The following is a 15,524-nucleotide window of genomic DNA, read 5'->3' as shown; positions in this document are numbered from 1 at the left end:
ATTAATTATTCAATTAAAATAAAAAAAATTAGTTAAAAGGTAAGAAGTCAGTCTTTGAAGTTAGGAAAGTTTGTTGATTCAATAACAATGAGTATAAATCTATGATTTATACCACAAATTTCAGAACATTGGCCAAAAAAAAGACCTGGTCGGTTTATAATTAACATTGATTGATTTAGTCGTCCGGGTGTAGAATCTATTTTAATTCCTAAAGATGGGACTGTTCAAGCGTGAATTACATCTATAGATGTAGTTAAAACACGAATGGGATAATTATATGGAAGAATACAACGATTATCTATGTCTAATAGACGAAATTCATTGGGGTTTAATTCATTAGTAGGAATTATAAATGAATCAAATTCAATATTTAAAAAATCTGAAAGTTCATACCTTCAATATCATTGATGTCCCATAGATTTCAGGGTAATTTTATTATTAAATATCTCATCAGTTAAATATAAAATTTTAATTGATGGGATGGCAATAAAAATTAAAATAATATATTGGAAAAATAGTTCAAATTAATTCAATAGTGTGGCCTTGAAGTATAAATCGGTCAGTAAATTTATTATTAATTATTGAAATTATAATAAAAAGAATTAATAAAGTAATGAAAATTAAAATTATTATAGTAAAATCATGAAAAAAAATTATTATATCATATGTAGGTGAATTAGAATTTTGAAGGAAAATTATTCAAGTAATTATTTTTAATAAAAGAATTTATCTTTATATATAGAGTTTAAATCTATTGCACTAATCTGCCATATTAAAATTTTTTAAAGTTGATAATTTTTAATTAAATTGAAGGAATTTCATTATATCTGTGATTAACAGGTGGTAATTTTCTTAGTCATTCTAATGAAGGATTAAGATAGAATATATTTAAGACAAGACGTTTAGATGATAGGGATTCTCAAATTAAATATATTAAAAAAATTAATCTGATGATAGAAATTAATGAACCAATTGAAGAAATAATATTTCATGAGAGGTAGGTGTCTGGATAATCTGAGTATCGTCGAGGTATGCCTCTCACCCCTAAAAAATGTTGTGGGAAGAATGTTAAATTTACACCAACAAATATTGAGATAAATTGAATATTTAAAAAGTAATTATTTAAAGAATATCCTGTAATAAGAGGGAATCAATGAATAAATCTTGCAATAATGGCAAATACAGCTCCTATAGAAAGAACATAATGAAAGTAGGCAACAACATAATATGTATCATGAAGAATAATATCAATTGAGGAATTGGATAGTATAATTCCAGTTAATTCCCCCATTGTGAATAAAAAAATAAATCCTATAGCCCATCAAAGAGAGGAATTATAATTAATTTTTGTACCATGAAGTGTTGTAATTCAACTGAAGATTTTAATTCCTGTTGGAATTGCAATAATTATTGTTGCTGAAGTGAAATAGGCTCGGGTATCAACATCTAGCTCAATAGTAAATATATGATGAGCCCAAACAATAAAGCCTAAAAATCCAATTGCTATAAGAGCATAGATTATTCCTAAGGCACCAAAGGTTTCTTTTTTTCCTCTCTCATTTATGATAATATGGGAAATTAGCCCAAATCCTGGGAGAATAAGAATATAAACTTCGGGGTGACCAAAGAATCAAAATAAATGTTGATAAAGAATAGGATCACCCCCTCCTGACGGATCAAAAAATGAAGTATTTAAATTTCGGTCTGTTAAAAGTATTGTGATTGCTCCGGCTAAAATTGGGAGGGATAAAAGTAAGAGAATTGCTGTAATGAGAATTGATCAAACTAGAAGGGGTATTTTATCAATTGTGAGATTTTTATGATGTATATTTAAGATTGTAGAAATAAAATTAATAGCCCCTAGAATAGAAGATATTCCGGCAATATGAAGAGAAATAATTGTTAAATCTACTGAAGGACCATTGTGAAATGTATTAGAGGCTAAAGGGGGATAAATTGTTCATCCAGTCCCAGTTCCATCATTAATAAAATTACTTAATAAAAGTAGAGAGAGTGAGGGGGGTAGAAGTCAAAAACTTATATTATTTATTCGAGGGTAGGCTATATTAGGTGAACCAAGTATTAGAGGGACAAGAAAATTTCCAAATCCCCCAATTATAAATGGCATAACTATAAAGAAAATTATAATAAATGCGTGTCTAGTAACTATTGAATTATAAATTTGATCATTATTAATTAGTGCATTAGATGATCCTAATTTTAAACGAATAATTATTCTTATAGAAGATCCGATTATCCCAGCCCAAATTGCAAATAAAAAAAATAGAATGCCAATATCTTTGTGATTAGTTGAATAAAGTCACTTATTCATAGTATATTTTTATTGATAATAAAATTATTTACTAAGTTTAAGTGAGATAATAATAGATATCATGTCTGATTTAAGTAATAAATTGTAAATTTATTTAAGAAAATTTTAATTTTCTGATATTACATTAAATGTGTTATAAAAATAAAAATTTTTTATATATTTTATAGTTTAACTAATAAAAATATTAAATTGCAAATTTAAAAAAATTTTTAATAAAAAATTAAAATATTAGAATTTTTAAGATTTAAAAATTTTTTTAAATTTTATTGTGTAAACTTTGAAAATTTAAAGTTTAAAAATTTAACTTAAAATCTTAATATTTAAAATTTATTGATTAAGTGGGGTGAAAATTATATATCTAATTTTAAAAAATTGTATACAAACTAAATTGAAATTATAATTAATGAAAAGATTAAGCTTAAAATCATGAAAAAAATAAATAATCTATATGAGTGGGAAAATTTATATATGTATATTGGTTTATTAAAAAGCTTAATTTTAATTGAATAAAAATATATTATTAGATTTATTAAATTAATATAAACATAATTTAAAATGAAAGAATTTAAAATCATTAAAATAAAAATAAAGTAAAAATTTGAATTTAATAAAAAAATATAGATTATAGTTCATTTAAAAATAAAAAACGTTAGTGGAGGAATTCTGGCTAAATTAAAAATTAATAACAAACAAATTAAATTAAAATTAATTGAAGGAAAGTTATTACTTAAAGAAAATCTAAATGAAATTTTAAAATATATAAAAATTATAATAATAATTAATGGGATAAGTGTATAGAATATTAAATATGAAAATCAGATTAGGGTTTTAAAATAAATTAAAATTAATATTTTTCCGGTTAATCGAAGAAAACTATTGGTTAATTGAAGAAAATCTTAATAAAATTTTAAAATTTATTGAATAAATTATTTTAAAGGCGGAGATAAATGCAGATGTTAAAATTATAAAATATAGTAAAAAAATTGGAGGGTTAATAAGTGAAATTATGTATAAAGGAATAATTTTTTGAATTGTTAAAAAAATAAATAATGAATATCAATCTAAAAAAATAGCTACAGAAGGGATTCATGAATGAAATGGGGGGATCCCTAATTTAATTATAATAGAGATAAAAAAATTGATTATAATAAAATTTATTTGTATATATATAAAATTATTAATAATTAAAGTTAACATTATTATTAAGGAAGCTAAAGCTTGAATAAGATAATATAAAAAAATAATTTTTTTATTTTTTAATTTAATTGATAAAAAACAAATGAATAAAAAATTATTAATTTCCATAATAATTCAAATTATTAATAAATCGTATAAAAATAAAGAAATAAAAGAAAAATAAATTAAATAAGACATTAAAAAAAATTTTATGAATAAATTATGATGCATATAAAAAAAATTAATTTTTTAGTTGTATTAAACTTTGAATAAATATTGAATATTAATATTATATTTTAATGTATTATGAAGCATAAAAATTTTTGAAATTTTTTGAGATAGTTTAAATCTATTAAATATAAAAAAATTAATTTAAATGAAAACATATATAAATTATGTATGATTTATTCTATCAAAATAATCCTTTTATCAGGCATATCATTAAATAAATTTTTAGTTATTAATAAAATTTAAATAGCAAAAATAATTAATTAAATAAGAGAAAGATAAAATTTCTATATTTAGGGTATGAACCTAAAAGCTTAGAGAATTAGCTTACTTACTTTAATTAAATAAATATAAATTAGTATAATATTTTTGAAAATTGACTATTAATCATTAGTTAAAATTAAATATGATAAGTAAATTTAATTTAAAAAAAGGTTATAAGTAAATTTAAATAAATAATTTAAATTAAATTTGTATTAGTAAAAATAATAAAAGAATTTATTAAAATTAAAGTAGTTATAAAGATTAATTAATAAATTAAATAATAAAATATTATAAATAAAATTATTATAAAAATTGATTTTTTAAAAATAATTAGTTATTATAGAATTAAAAAAGTATAATTAGTTAAAATAAAATTCAGAGGGAGAGAGTAATTTTATTTAAATTTAATAATTGACTATTTTAATTATATGTATTTATAAAAAAAAAATATATTATTAAAATTAAAATTAAAAAACTTATCTATAAATAAAATAATTAATAATAATTAAAAATCTTATTTATATAAATTTAAGGAGAGTATTTTATAGAAAGTAAAAAAAATTAAAAATTTAAGTTTTTATTTATATATACATTAATATTATTTAATATTTATTATTTAATGTTAATAAAATATTTTAATTATTTTTATAAATATATAATTAATTATATATATTTAAAATATTTAATTAACATTAATTATTTATTATTAATTAATTAAAACTTATTAATCATTATTTTTAATTTAAAATATTAAAAACCTAAAATATAAAAAAAAAAATTATTTATTAATAAAATATTTTAATATATTTAAATAATTATTAATAATTAATAATAATGATAATAATATAAAAAAGGGGGGAATATTATTTAATTTTTTTTTTTTATGTATATTATAAATTAAATTTTATATTCATATTAAATTTAAATTTAAATTATTTTTATAATTTGTTTTTAATAATTAATAAATATAATTACAAAATTAATTTTTTTTTTAAATTTATTTTATAATTTAAAGTATAAATAAAATTTTAAAAAATTATATAAAATTTAAATAATTTAATAATATATAAATTAGTATTTATAATAATTAATTAAATAAAAATTTATAATAGAAAATTATAATTTATTATTAATAAATAAAGTGCCAGCAATTGCGGTTTATACTTTAAATAAAAATAAATTTAAATAATTATATATAAATATAAAATATATAAATAAATAAATATATTTAACTAATTTATTTTTTTATGGTGAAATATGAATAGATATTAAAAGTTAAATAATTTTATTTAAATTAATAATAAAATTAAAAAAATTTATATAATAAATTAGGATTAGATACCCTATTATTTAAATGAAAATAAAATATAATTAAATATTAAATGTTAATCATTAAAAATAAAAAATTTGGCGGTATTTTATGATTTAGAGGAACTTGTTGATTAATTTGATAATCCACGAATAGAATTACTTAATTTAATTTTTATATATTGTTGTTGAAAAATTATATTAAAAGATTAATAATTTAAAAATTAATTATAATTATAATTCAATTCAAAATGTAGAATAGTTAAGATTTAAATGAGTTACATTTAATTTAATTAATTGAAATAAATTTTTAAAGTTTTATAAATATTGAATTTAATTGTAATGTTAAAAAAATATTTAAATTGAATTTTAAATAAAATATGTACAAATTGCCCGTCATTTTCATTAATAAAAATTTGTGGAAAAAGTCGTAACAAAGTAAATATATTGGAAAATGTATTTAGAATAAAAAAAAATTTTAGTTTAAATAAAAATTTTTCATTTACATTGAAAAGATTAATTAAAAATTTTTTAAATTTTATTATAATTAATAAATAAATTATTAATAATAAATAAATATAAGAAAAAATATTATAAATTATTAAATAAAATTATATTAAAAAAAAAAAAGTTTTAGTAAAAAATTTTAAAATAATTATTTTAATTTTAATGATAATGTAATGTAAATGAAAATAAAAAAATTTTTTTAGAGTAATTTTAGTTGAATGTACCTTTTGTATCAGGGTTTATTAAAAAAAATTATTGATAAATAAATTTCTCGAAAGAAAAAGAGTTAAATAAATAAATAAAATTTAATATAAAAAAATTATTTTTAATATTTATTTAGAGAAGATATTTTAATCAATTTTTTTGATATTTAATTTTTTTTTTATATAAATTTAATTTAGATATAAATTTAAATATGTAAATTTTTATTAAAGTTTAAAATAATTTTTATTTACAATAAATATATTGATTTATATTAAAAATTTATGGGATAATCTATAAATTAATTTTAAAATTTAAAAAATTTATTAATATTATTTATAAAAATTTTATAAAAATGGTTTTAAAATTTAAAATTTTTTGAAAAAATTTAATAATTTATTTATTTTAGCATAGTTTAATTATAATTTTAAAATTAAAATAAATTTAATAAATTAAAAAAATATTTTTATTAATTTAAATTAAAAATTAATAATGATAAAATTAGTATTATTTATAAAATTTATTTTTAAAAATTTGATAATAATTAATAATTTATATTTAATTAAAGAATTAGGCAAAATAAATTTATTTAATATATTTAAATAAAATTAAGTCCACCTGTTTAATAAAAACATGGTTTTTAGAAAATAATTAAAGATTTGTTCTGCTCAATGATGTGTATTAAATAGCCGCAGTAATTTGACTGTGCTAACGTAGCATAATCATTTGTCTTTTAATTGGAGCCTGGAATGAAGGAATGGATGAGATTTAAGCTTTTTAAATTAAATAATAAAAATTTAAATTTTGAATAAAAATGTTCAAATAATATTATGGGACGATAAGACCCTATAGAATTTAATATAATTTTTATTAAAATACATTAGTTTTTAAATTTAGTATAAAATTATATTTAGTTGGGAGGATTAAAAAATTTTATAAACTTTTTTAATTTTATTTAATAGATAATCATATATTTATGAAAATATGAATAAGTTTTAAAAAAAATTATTGAAAAATTAATTACCTTAGGGATAACAGCGTAATATTTTTTTTAAGATCATATTATAAAAAATGATTGCGACCTCGATGTTGAATTAAAATAAAAATTAGATGGAAAAATTTAATTATTTAGTCTGTTCGACTATTAAAATTTTACATGATTTGAGTTTAGATCGGCGTAAGCCAGATCGGATTTTATCTATAATTAAAGTGTAAATAAATTTGTACGAAAGGACTTTTTATTTGAAATTTTTTTTAAATTAAAGAATAATATTAATTTTATAAAAATTGTAGATTACTTTGCCAGAATAGTGTAATAAATTTAGAATTTATAAATATATAAAAATAATTTATATAAGTAATAATTAAAAATATTTATTATTATTTAGTTTTAAATTTATTAAATTTATTAATTTTATTATTAATTTTATTGTTAGGGATTGCTTTTTTAACTTTATTAGAGCGGAAATTTTTAGGATATGTACAAATACGTAAAGGTCCTAATAAGGTCGGGTTAGTTGGTATTTTGCAACCTTTCAGCGATGCTATTAAATTATTAAATAAAGAATTATTTTATGTTTATAAATCTAATTATCGATTATTTTATTTGACTCCTTTAATGAGATTTGTAACTATATTATCTATATGATTATTATATCCGTTTGCTACTAATTTTTATTATTTAAATTATTCTATTTTATTAATAATTATTTTTATATCTATTGGCGGGTATTCCCCGAAATACCCGAGGGCTCAGAGAGGAAGGTTATGCCTTCGTACCCAGGGCCATCGACATTCGGTGGCAAACCTACCATCACGGCCATTCAGGATGGTACGGCAGCGAGGGAGGCGTTGGAAAGGAGATACCTCCAATTTCCAATGGCCAAAAAAACGAGCAAATGCCCTCACAACGCGAGGCATATATGCCACAGCTGCCGAGCGAGCGGGAAAAGGAGGAAACATACCGATACAGGTATAACTCCTGCTCCTAGTGACGAGGACTTGGCGTTCCCAGCGGGATCACGCGCCAGTAGCGTGGCGGGTGATCCTGACGAGTACGAAGCAGCATCGCACGCTGGGTCGTACTATGCTGGCTCGGAGGACGAGCAGTCGGACGTCAGCTCCGTCAAGAGAGGCAGAGGAAGGCCCATCACCACGGGTGAAGGGACAAGGGAGAAAAGGGAGGCAAGGGAGGCAAGGGCCAGAGCGAGGGAAGAGGCCAGAGAGAGAGTGGACACGGATTGGGCCCTGGGTGCCTCAATGCCCGATGGACAGGCCTGGGAGAGATGCCGAGACAACCAGAGGGTGGCGAGGGAGATGTTCCTCCACTCTCCGACACCGGCTGTGGTTCGGATACCATAGCAAACTGCGTGACCATTTTCAAGAGTCTGCAGGTCTCCAAGAACATCAAGGGCCCACTGGAAGGGGAAATGAAGAAGGCTGTGGCGTCCATCATGGCTGCCACAGCAGTCCTTCACGACAGAACTGTATCGTCCTCGCCGAGCAACGCTGAAGCGGAGGAACTTTGGCACTAATTGGAGCTCCTCAAAGCCGAGAAAGAAAAGGAGACGAGCGAGCTCAAAAAACAGGTGGCGGAACTCGCCGATCAGGTAAAAGTGCTGACGAACCAGCTCAGTACTCGCCTGATCGAAGAGGGAAGCATCACAAAAAGTGAAAAGGAAAAAAGGGGCAGGAACCTGAGAGGACGGAACCGCATTGAATCTGACCGGGATTCAGATTCCGACAGCGGGGAGTGGCATTCTCTCAGGCTGAGGACGCCCCAAAATGTCTCCCCAAAGAAGACCGCCTTGAGGAGGGGCGGACTATCTCCGGCATGCGTGTCCCCGGGCCTGGCTGGTGACCCCTGCATGGAGGTAGAACCGCAGGCCGCGAGCGTAACGGAGGAACAGGGACCCCTCTTGAGTGGATCCCCTCGACCACTCCCACCGGTAACTCGCCCAACAATCCAGGGCGACTTTGCAATCCTGTACGAAGCCCTCAATCAGCACCTACAAATAAGCGTTGACTTGAGGGAAAGGATGCTGCGATTCTTCGAAGCAACGAACGGACAGGGGGAGGCGGTCCAATCTGCTCCCCTGAACGCACATACTCAGCCGCCAATGGGGAAGGAGGCCGAGGCTGAGATCCCCTCGCCAACTCAGCCCAAGACGCAGGGAATGGTTCCTAAAAGCAGCCAAAAGGAAAAAGCGGCCAAGAAGGGAAAGAAGAAGGGAGAAAACCAGGTTTGTGCTCACACCAAGATCTCTCCCCCCCTTTTCCCTGCCGGTACCCGCTGCCGATGAGAGAATACCTGGAAAGAAATCTCGCCAGGATGCGGAACCCTCTGGGGCTCCACCCTCTGGCGGAGGACCATTAGGTCCGGGGCCCTTCGACAAGAAGTCGACAGACCTCGGGACATATGACCCCTCTCCGACCACGGAAACTCCGTGGAGCGTGGTGGTCGGACGTAAGGGAAAGAAGAAAGTAGGACAGACTCCCCTCCCCTCCAGAACTGTACCCGTTGCTGCGGCCAGTCACCGCCCAGTGAACAGGGTAAGCAGAAGCGTGGGCAGGTAACGGGGGGAGAGAAACCCGGTAAAAGAAAAGTTCCCAAAACCTCGGCGGTCATGATAACTTGCCCAGAAAAGAAATATGGCGAAAACATGGCCGCCATCAGAAAGGAGGTAAAACTTGACCAACTGGGAATCAAGGAAGGAAGCCTCAAAATAAGGAAAGGTCTCACCGGTGCCTTAATCCTTGAGATTTCCGGTGAGGACAAGGCACGCAAGGCGGGACAACTCGCCGAACGTGTTAGAGAGGTGACTGGGGACAACGAAGGGGTGCGAGTCACGTGCCCCCAAAAAATGGCCGACCTCCGCATTCGGGGGCTGGAAGACTCCATTACCCGGGCGGAGATTGTTGCCGCAATCTCCGGGGAGGGTAAGTGCGGGTTCTCGGACGTCAAGATGGGAGCGTTCGTGAAGGCCCCCCGCACCGGCCTCAATACGGTGTTGGTGCAATGTCCAATAGACGCGGCCAACAAATTGACACAGATGGGAAAGGTACCGATATCGTGGTACAAATTACCCATCAAGCTGTTGCCGCGGCTCCCCCTTCGATGCTTTAAGTGCATGGAGGAGGGGCATGTGCAGCAACAGTGCGGCAGCGACCGATCCTGTGCCAATATGTGTTTCCGCTGCGGCAAGGAGGGCCACAAGGCCAATTCCTGCTCCGAGCAGAAAGTGCACTGCGCACTCTGTGCTGACTTCGGGGCACCCGCGGGGCACAGGATGGGGGGCATGAATTGTCACCCCCCGAAAAAACTCAACAGGAAGAAGGCCAAATCGATTCCTCCCTCCAAAAAACCCACCCCGTCGGTAGGAGGGGAGAAGGGGGGAATCGAAAACAAGAGCCCAATTCCGTCCCTGATGGAGGTCGTTGTAGGAGAAATCCCACAAGCGAACCAAACGGCTTCAGCCGAGTCTACGCCCGCGCCGATGGACACATCGGAGTGTCGCAAGCGGCGCGCGGACTCGGTCAGGGAAGGAAACGAGGAGGGTGCGGGGAGCAAAGAGCTCTGCTCCGACTCCCCCAAGCCCCAAAGGAAGCCACGCTTAGACCCTAAGCGTGGTAACGTGAAAGGAGACACCCTTACCCCGGGCGAAATTGAGCCCGTGGGTAATGCGCCATCGAACGCGGATGGAGCCCCCCTTCCACGGCCACGTGGTGCGGGGTCTGAGTCGACGGAGGCCCTCTCTACCGACATCAATGAGGGCCTGTAAATTCATACAGGCAAACATTAACCACGCTCGGCGGGCGCAGGACTTACTCCTGCAGACTATCGCCGAGCGTGGTATAGGACTGGCGATCGTGTCGGAGCCGTACCGACCCCCATCAAACCATCCTAATTGGAGGGTGGACGGCTCTGGCACGGTCGCAATCATACGAGGATCGAACAGCCACAACCCCCCTGTTCCTTACTCAAGTCAGGAAGGGGGTATGTGGCGGTGAAATAAGGATCCATCGCGGTGGTGGCGTGTTACGCACCGCCTAGTTGGGGCCTCTCCCAATTTGAGCTGTATCTGGGGGAGTTGGAGCACTGCATACGCAGCATACTCCCCAGGAGGTGGTGGTGGCCGGTGACTTTAACGCCAGAGCGCAAGCCTGGGGAGACCGGCTTACCACCCCCAAGGGAGAGGTCCTACTGGACTGGATAGGGGCTCTCGGGCTATGCCTACTAAACACCGGCAACGAGCCCACGTGCGACCGACTACTGCGGGAGGCGTCTATAGTGGATCTCACTATAATAACCCCCTCCGCGGCACGCCTAAATTGGTCATGGGGGGTGGTCGACCAAGAGACTCTATCGGACCACCGATATATAGAGTTCGGTTGCACCACCCTCCAGCCCAGGAGCCCGACCGGCGGTGCGCCACCGCCGCGATGGAACCTAAAAAAGTTAGACCCGGATAGGTTGACGGCGGCCGTCCAGGCCACCCTTTGGCAACACCATCCGCCAGAGGAGGAAGTGGGGAGCCTGGTGGAGGATGTCGCGCGCCTGGTAGACTCGATCACACAGGCGTGCGACTTCTCCATGCCCAAAAGCAGGCCCCACTCGCGCCGGGCTGCGTACTGGTGGACGGAGAAAATCGCGTCTTTTCGCCGCTCCTCCGTCGCGGAGACTCCTCAAACGCGCCCAGCGCCGTGGCGACGAGGCCTGGAAAGCCGAGGCACTCAGCGACTACCGGTCCGCTCGAGTGGCGCTGAGTGTCGCATTCGCTCCTCCAGGGCGAGATCGTGGGACGAGCTCATCGCGTTTCTTGATGCCGACCCGTGGGGGCGCCCATACAAGATAGTGACGAACAAACTACGTCACTGGGCGCCCCCCGTGACGGAAACCCTCCCCTCGGGATCCCTGGACCAAATAGTCGGGACTCTGTTCCCGACTAAACCCAATCCTCGAGGTCTCGATTGGGGCAGCGCGAACACCGGCGCTGCCGAGGCCTGGTCCAGGGATCTCGAAATCACCGAGGAGGAGTTGAGGAATGCCGTCCGGGGAGTCAAGAACAACAAGGCCGTTAACCCAAACGGCATCCCAGGGCGCGTCTGGAAGCTCGCCTTGGAGGAGCCAAACCTATCCGGGTGGCTACGAGGCATCTTTAATAGATGCCTCGTGGAGGAGGAATTCCCCCCAATGTGGGGAAGAGCCAAGTTGGTTCTTCTCCACAAGGGCGGTAAGAAGGAGAGTGACCCGTCATCGTACCGGCCAATTTGCCTGCTGGACGAGGTCGGCAAAATATACGAGAGGATTCTCGTTCGCCGACTCGTCCAGCATCTGGCGCGCGATGAGGTCCCTTCCCTTCACGAGGAACAATACGGCTTCCGTGAGGGCAGGTCCACGGTGGACGCCGTACTGCGCGTCAGGGCCCTCACGGAGTCAGCTGTGGAACGCGGGAGGGTGGCGTTGGCCGTCGCTTTGGACGTGTCCAACGCCTTCAACACCCTCCCGTGGAAGGCAATCGGGGACGCGCTTAACACCCACCGCGTCCCCAACTACCTCGTGAAGGGAATTCGAGCCTACTTCGGTCACCGTAGGCTCGAATACAAAGACCAAGAGGGCCAGGGTCACACCCGTTGCGTGTACTGCGGGGTCCCACAGGGCTCGGTGTTGGGCCCGCTGCTGTGGAACCTCGGGTACGACGGGGTCCTCCATACCGCCCTCCCCCTCGACTGCCGGGTCATCAGATATGCCGACGATACCCTGCTGGTAGCCGAGGGGGACAATTGGGGGGAAGCCCTAAACAGGGCCAACGAAGAGGTGGCAGGCCTCGTGAGGGCCATAAGCCGGACTGGCCTGAGGGTGGCCCCCAGCAAGACCGAGGCGGTCTACTTCTACGACCGCCGGGCCGCTGGGGAGCCTCCCCCCACCTCCCGACTAGATGTTGACAGTACTGTTGTCCCAGTGGGGTCCCAGATCAAATACCTGGGGCTCCACATCGACGGCCGATGGAGCTTCGCGGGTCACTTTGACCGCCTGGTCCCGAGAGCACAGAAAGCGGCGGCAGCGATTAGCCGCTTGCTGCCGAATCTCGGAGGGCCGGACGGTCGGGTGCGCCGCGTCTACGCGCACACCGTCCTTAGCATACTAATGTATACAGCACCGGTGTGGGCGAGGCGATGGCCACCAGACGCATACAGGACGCGATGCGTCGCGTCCAGCGTAGATTGGCCATTCGTCTTGTCCGAGGCTACAGGACGGTGTCGCACGCGGCGGCCACCATCCTGGCCGGACTTCCCCCCTTGCATATGGTCGCGGATTCACACGTCTGTATGACCGGAAATCCGCGGCACGCATGGAAGGAGTCGCCAAGATCCCGGCCAGGATACTGGGCACTTGGAAGCTCCAGGAGAAAAAGTCCCTCGAGCAGCGATGGATCGCGTTGCTGCACGAGCGCCCCTCAACATTTGAGGAGAGGACTATATCGGCCGTCCTGCCCTGTCTGAAAGAGTGGCTGGACAGGGCGTGGGGCAACAGTACGTTTAGGATGACACAGGTGCTCTTCGGACATGGGTGTTTCGGAGAGTACCTGTACCGCATCGGACGGGAGGCAAGCGAGGCCTGCCACCACTGCGGTCACGAGAAGGACACCGCGCAACACACCCTTTAAACATGCCCAGCTTGGAGGGACGAGCGCGATGTCCTAACCCGGACTATCGGGGACGACTTGGCGCTGCCAAGCGTCGTCGTCAAGATGCTCGGCAGCGAGGACAACTGGAGAGCCGTGGCCGCCTTTTGCGAGGCGGTCATGGCCCAAAAAGAAAGCGCCGAGAGGGAACGTAGACCGGGACGGGCGAGGGGAAGGGCTCCTGGCAAGAGACCCCAACCTCCCCCACCACCCGGGCCCCTCTTGCGTACGGTGACGGTCCGGCTGGTGCGACTTCCGCTGCACCCGCTGCCGTCATCGTCGCCACCAGCGACGGCGCACCCATCGACACCCATGGGAGCGCCGCCAAGATGTCAGTAAGTGGAAGGAGGGAGCAGACTGGTTCTGCTCGACCTTCCCGCCCTTACTTCTCCCTCTTTTTTGCCCTCCCTATTTAACCCCTTCCAGATGAGAGGAGGGTCGAAATTCTAAATCTCGATTCTCCCCCTCCACCCCCCATCAGGAGGAAGAGTAGACACGACGGGAGGAGGTAGTGGCCCTCCCGCCGCAGAGTAAAAGTTCGATTTGGAGAGGAGGGGAGTATAGGATATGTTCCTTTCTTCCCTCCCTCCCAGGAAGAACTCCAGTTAAGGAGTGTGACGAGGAGAGGCTCCTGAAGTATTGCATCGCTAGTTCCAGGAGTCTCCCCTACAATCGCCGAAGATGCCACTCGTGAGGTTTTTAGTGGGTATGCCCTTAAATAGGGAGAGTCCCACATACCCCCCGGATATCCACATGCTGGGTACCGCTGGGTGCTCCTAGCACATGAGGGTTTCCGCGCGTGCGGGTGTTCCCGCCGTGCGGCGTCCCTTGGGGGGATGTGGGTGCTGGCATGGGCTGGCGTCCCACAGTCGTGAGGCTCCATCTCGCGTGCAGGCGGCTCAGTGGGTTCTGCCCCTGAGTGCGCGCCGCGAGGGGAGCGGACGGGCCAATGGATCTCCGGAACTCCCGGACCCATCGGGCCGGGCCTCTTCCGAGCCGCTCGAACGTTTTCCGAGGACGGGGTCGGGGAGGCGGAGGAGGGCCGGCGCGGACCGCACGGGCATAGCCCAACGGCGCCGGGTCGGCCCAGCCGTCGGAGCCGCTCGGACGTATTCCGAGGCAGGGTTCGACGGCGGGACGGAGCCCGACGGTGCATCGCGACCGTTTCCCTTCCGAAGCGGTGCACCGTCGGGGCCCTCTGATGGGAGGTAACTTTCGTCAAGGGCGCGTGCAAGCTGATCGCCATGGCGGGTAAGACTGGGCCGGGGAGCGGCGACCCAGTCCCAACCGTCCATGGGGCCCCCCGGGTGGCACCACCCGCTGCGGTATCCCGGAGGTCGGAGGCCGGGAACCCCCGAAAGCCCATGGAGGCGTCAAAACCTCCATGGGTGAGTAAGGGGCCAGGGACCAGTGCCGGGGATGTATATCCCCCGGCCCGTGTCGTATGTCACCCCCCCGGGGGAACTTGAGGCCCTGTCGTGGAGTGTTGCCGGTCACGTTTCGGGACACTCTGCGGCAGGTGAAAGTATACCCTGGGTGACGGAGCCGCAGCGGGGAGCGGGAACTAACAAGAAATGGCGCCAATAAAAACAAATACGGAGGTGGGCGTAACGAGAGACACTACGAGTCTCACGGGAGGAAGAGGAAGGAGAGCCTCGGTCGGGGCGGCCGTTGGTGTCCCTGTGGTCAGGGAAACTAGGTCGCTGACTGATTTGGAAAAAGCGAACTTAGACCCAGTCTTGAAAAAGATGAGGGCGAGACCGCTCAAAAAGGAGAGCAAGAAAGAAGGAACTGGTGAGGTTATCGAGGTGGAGGATGATTCC

The 15,524-nt window shown here is 38.6% G+C and overlaps 1 protein-coding gene and 1 pseudogene across 1 annotated transcript; one reads left to right on the top strand and one right to left on the bottom strand.

The window, feature by feature from the left end:
• Positions 1-1,517: 1,517 nt before the first annotated feature.
• On the bottom strand, positions 1,518-7,830 carry LOC140664994 (cytochrome c oxidase subunit 1-like; annotated as a pseudogene).
• A 5,538-nt stretch (positions 7,831-13,368) lies between these two features.
• Positions 13,369-13,683, top strand: LOC140664992 (uncharacterized). Its single transcript, XM_072890630.1, has one exon. It carries the CDS (start codon positions 13,369-13,371, stop codon positions 13,681-13,683), a length of 315 nt encoding a protein of 104 aa, XP_072746731.1.
• Positions 13,684-15,524: the final 1,841 nt, after the last annotated feature.

This window comes from Anoplolepis gracilipes, chromosome 4, assembly GCF_047496725.1.
Source record: "Anoplolepis gracilipes chromosome 4, ASM4749672v1, whole genome shotgun sequence".
Lineage (NCBI taxonomy): Eukaryota > Metazoa > Arthropoda > Insecta > Hymenoptera > Formicidae > Anoplolepis > Anoplolepis gracilipes.
The sequence above is the reverse complement of the archived record's forward strand: the minus strand, read 5'-3'. Positions and strand labels throughout refer to the sequence as shown.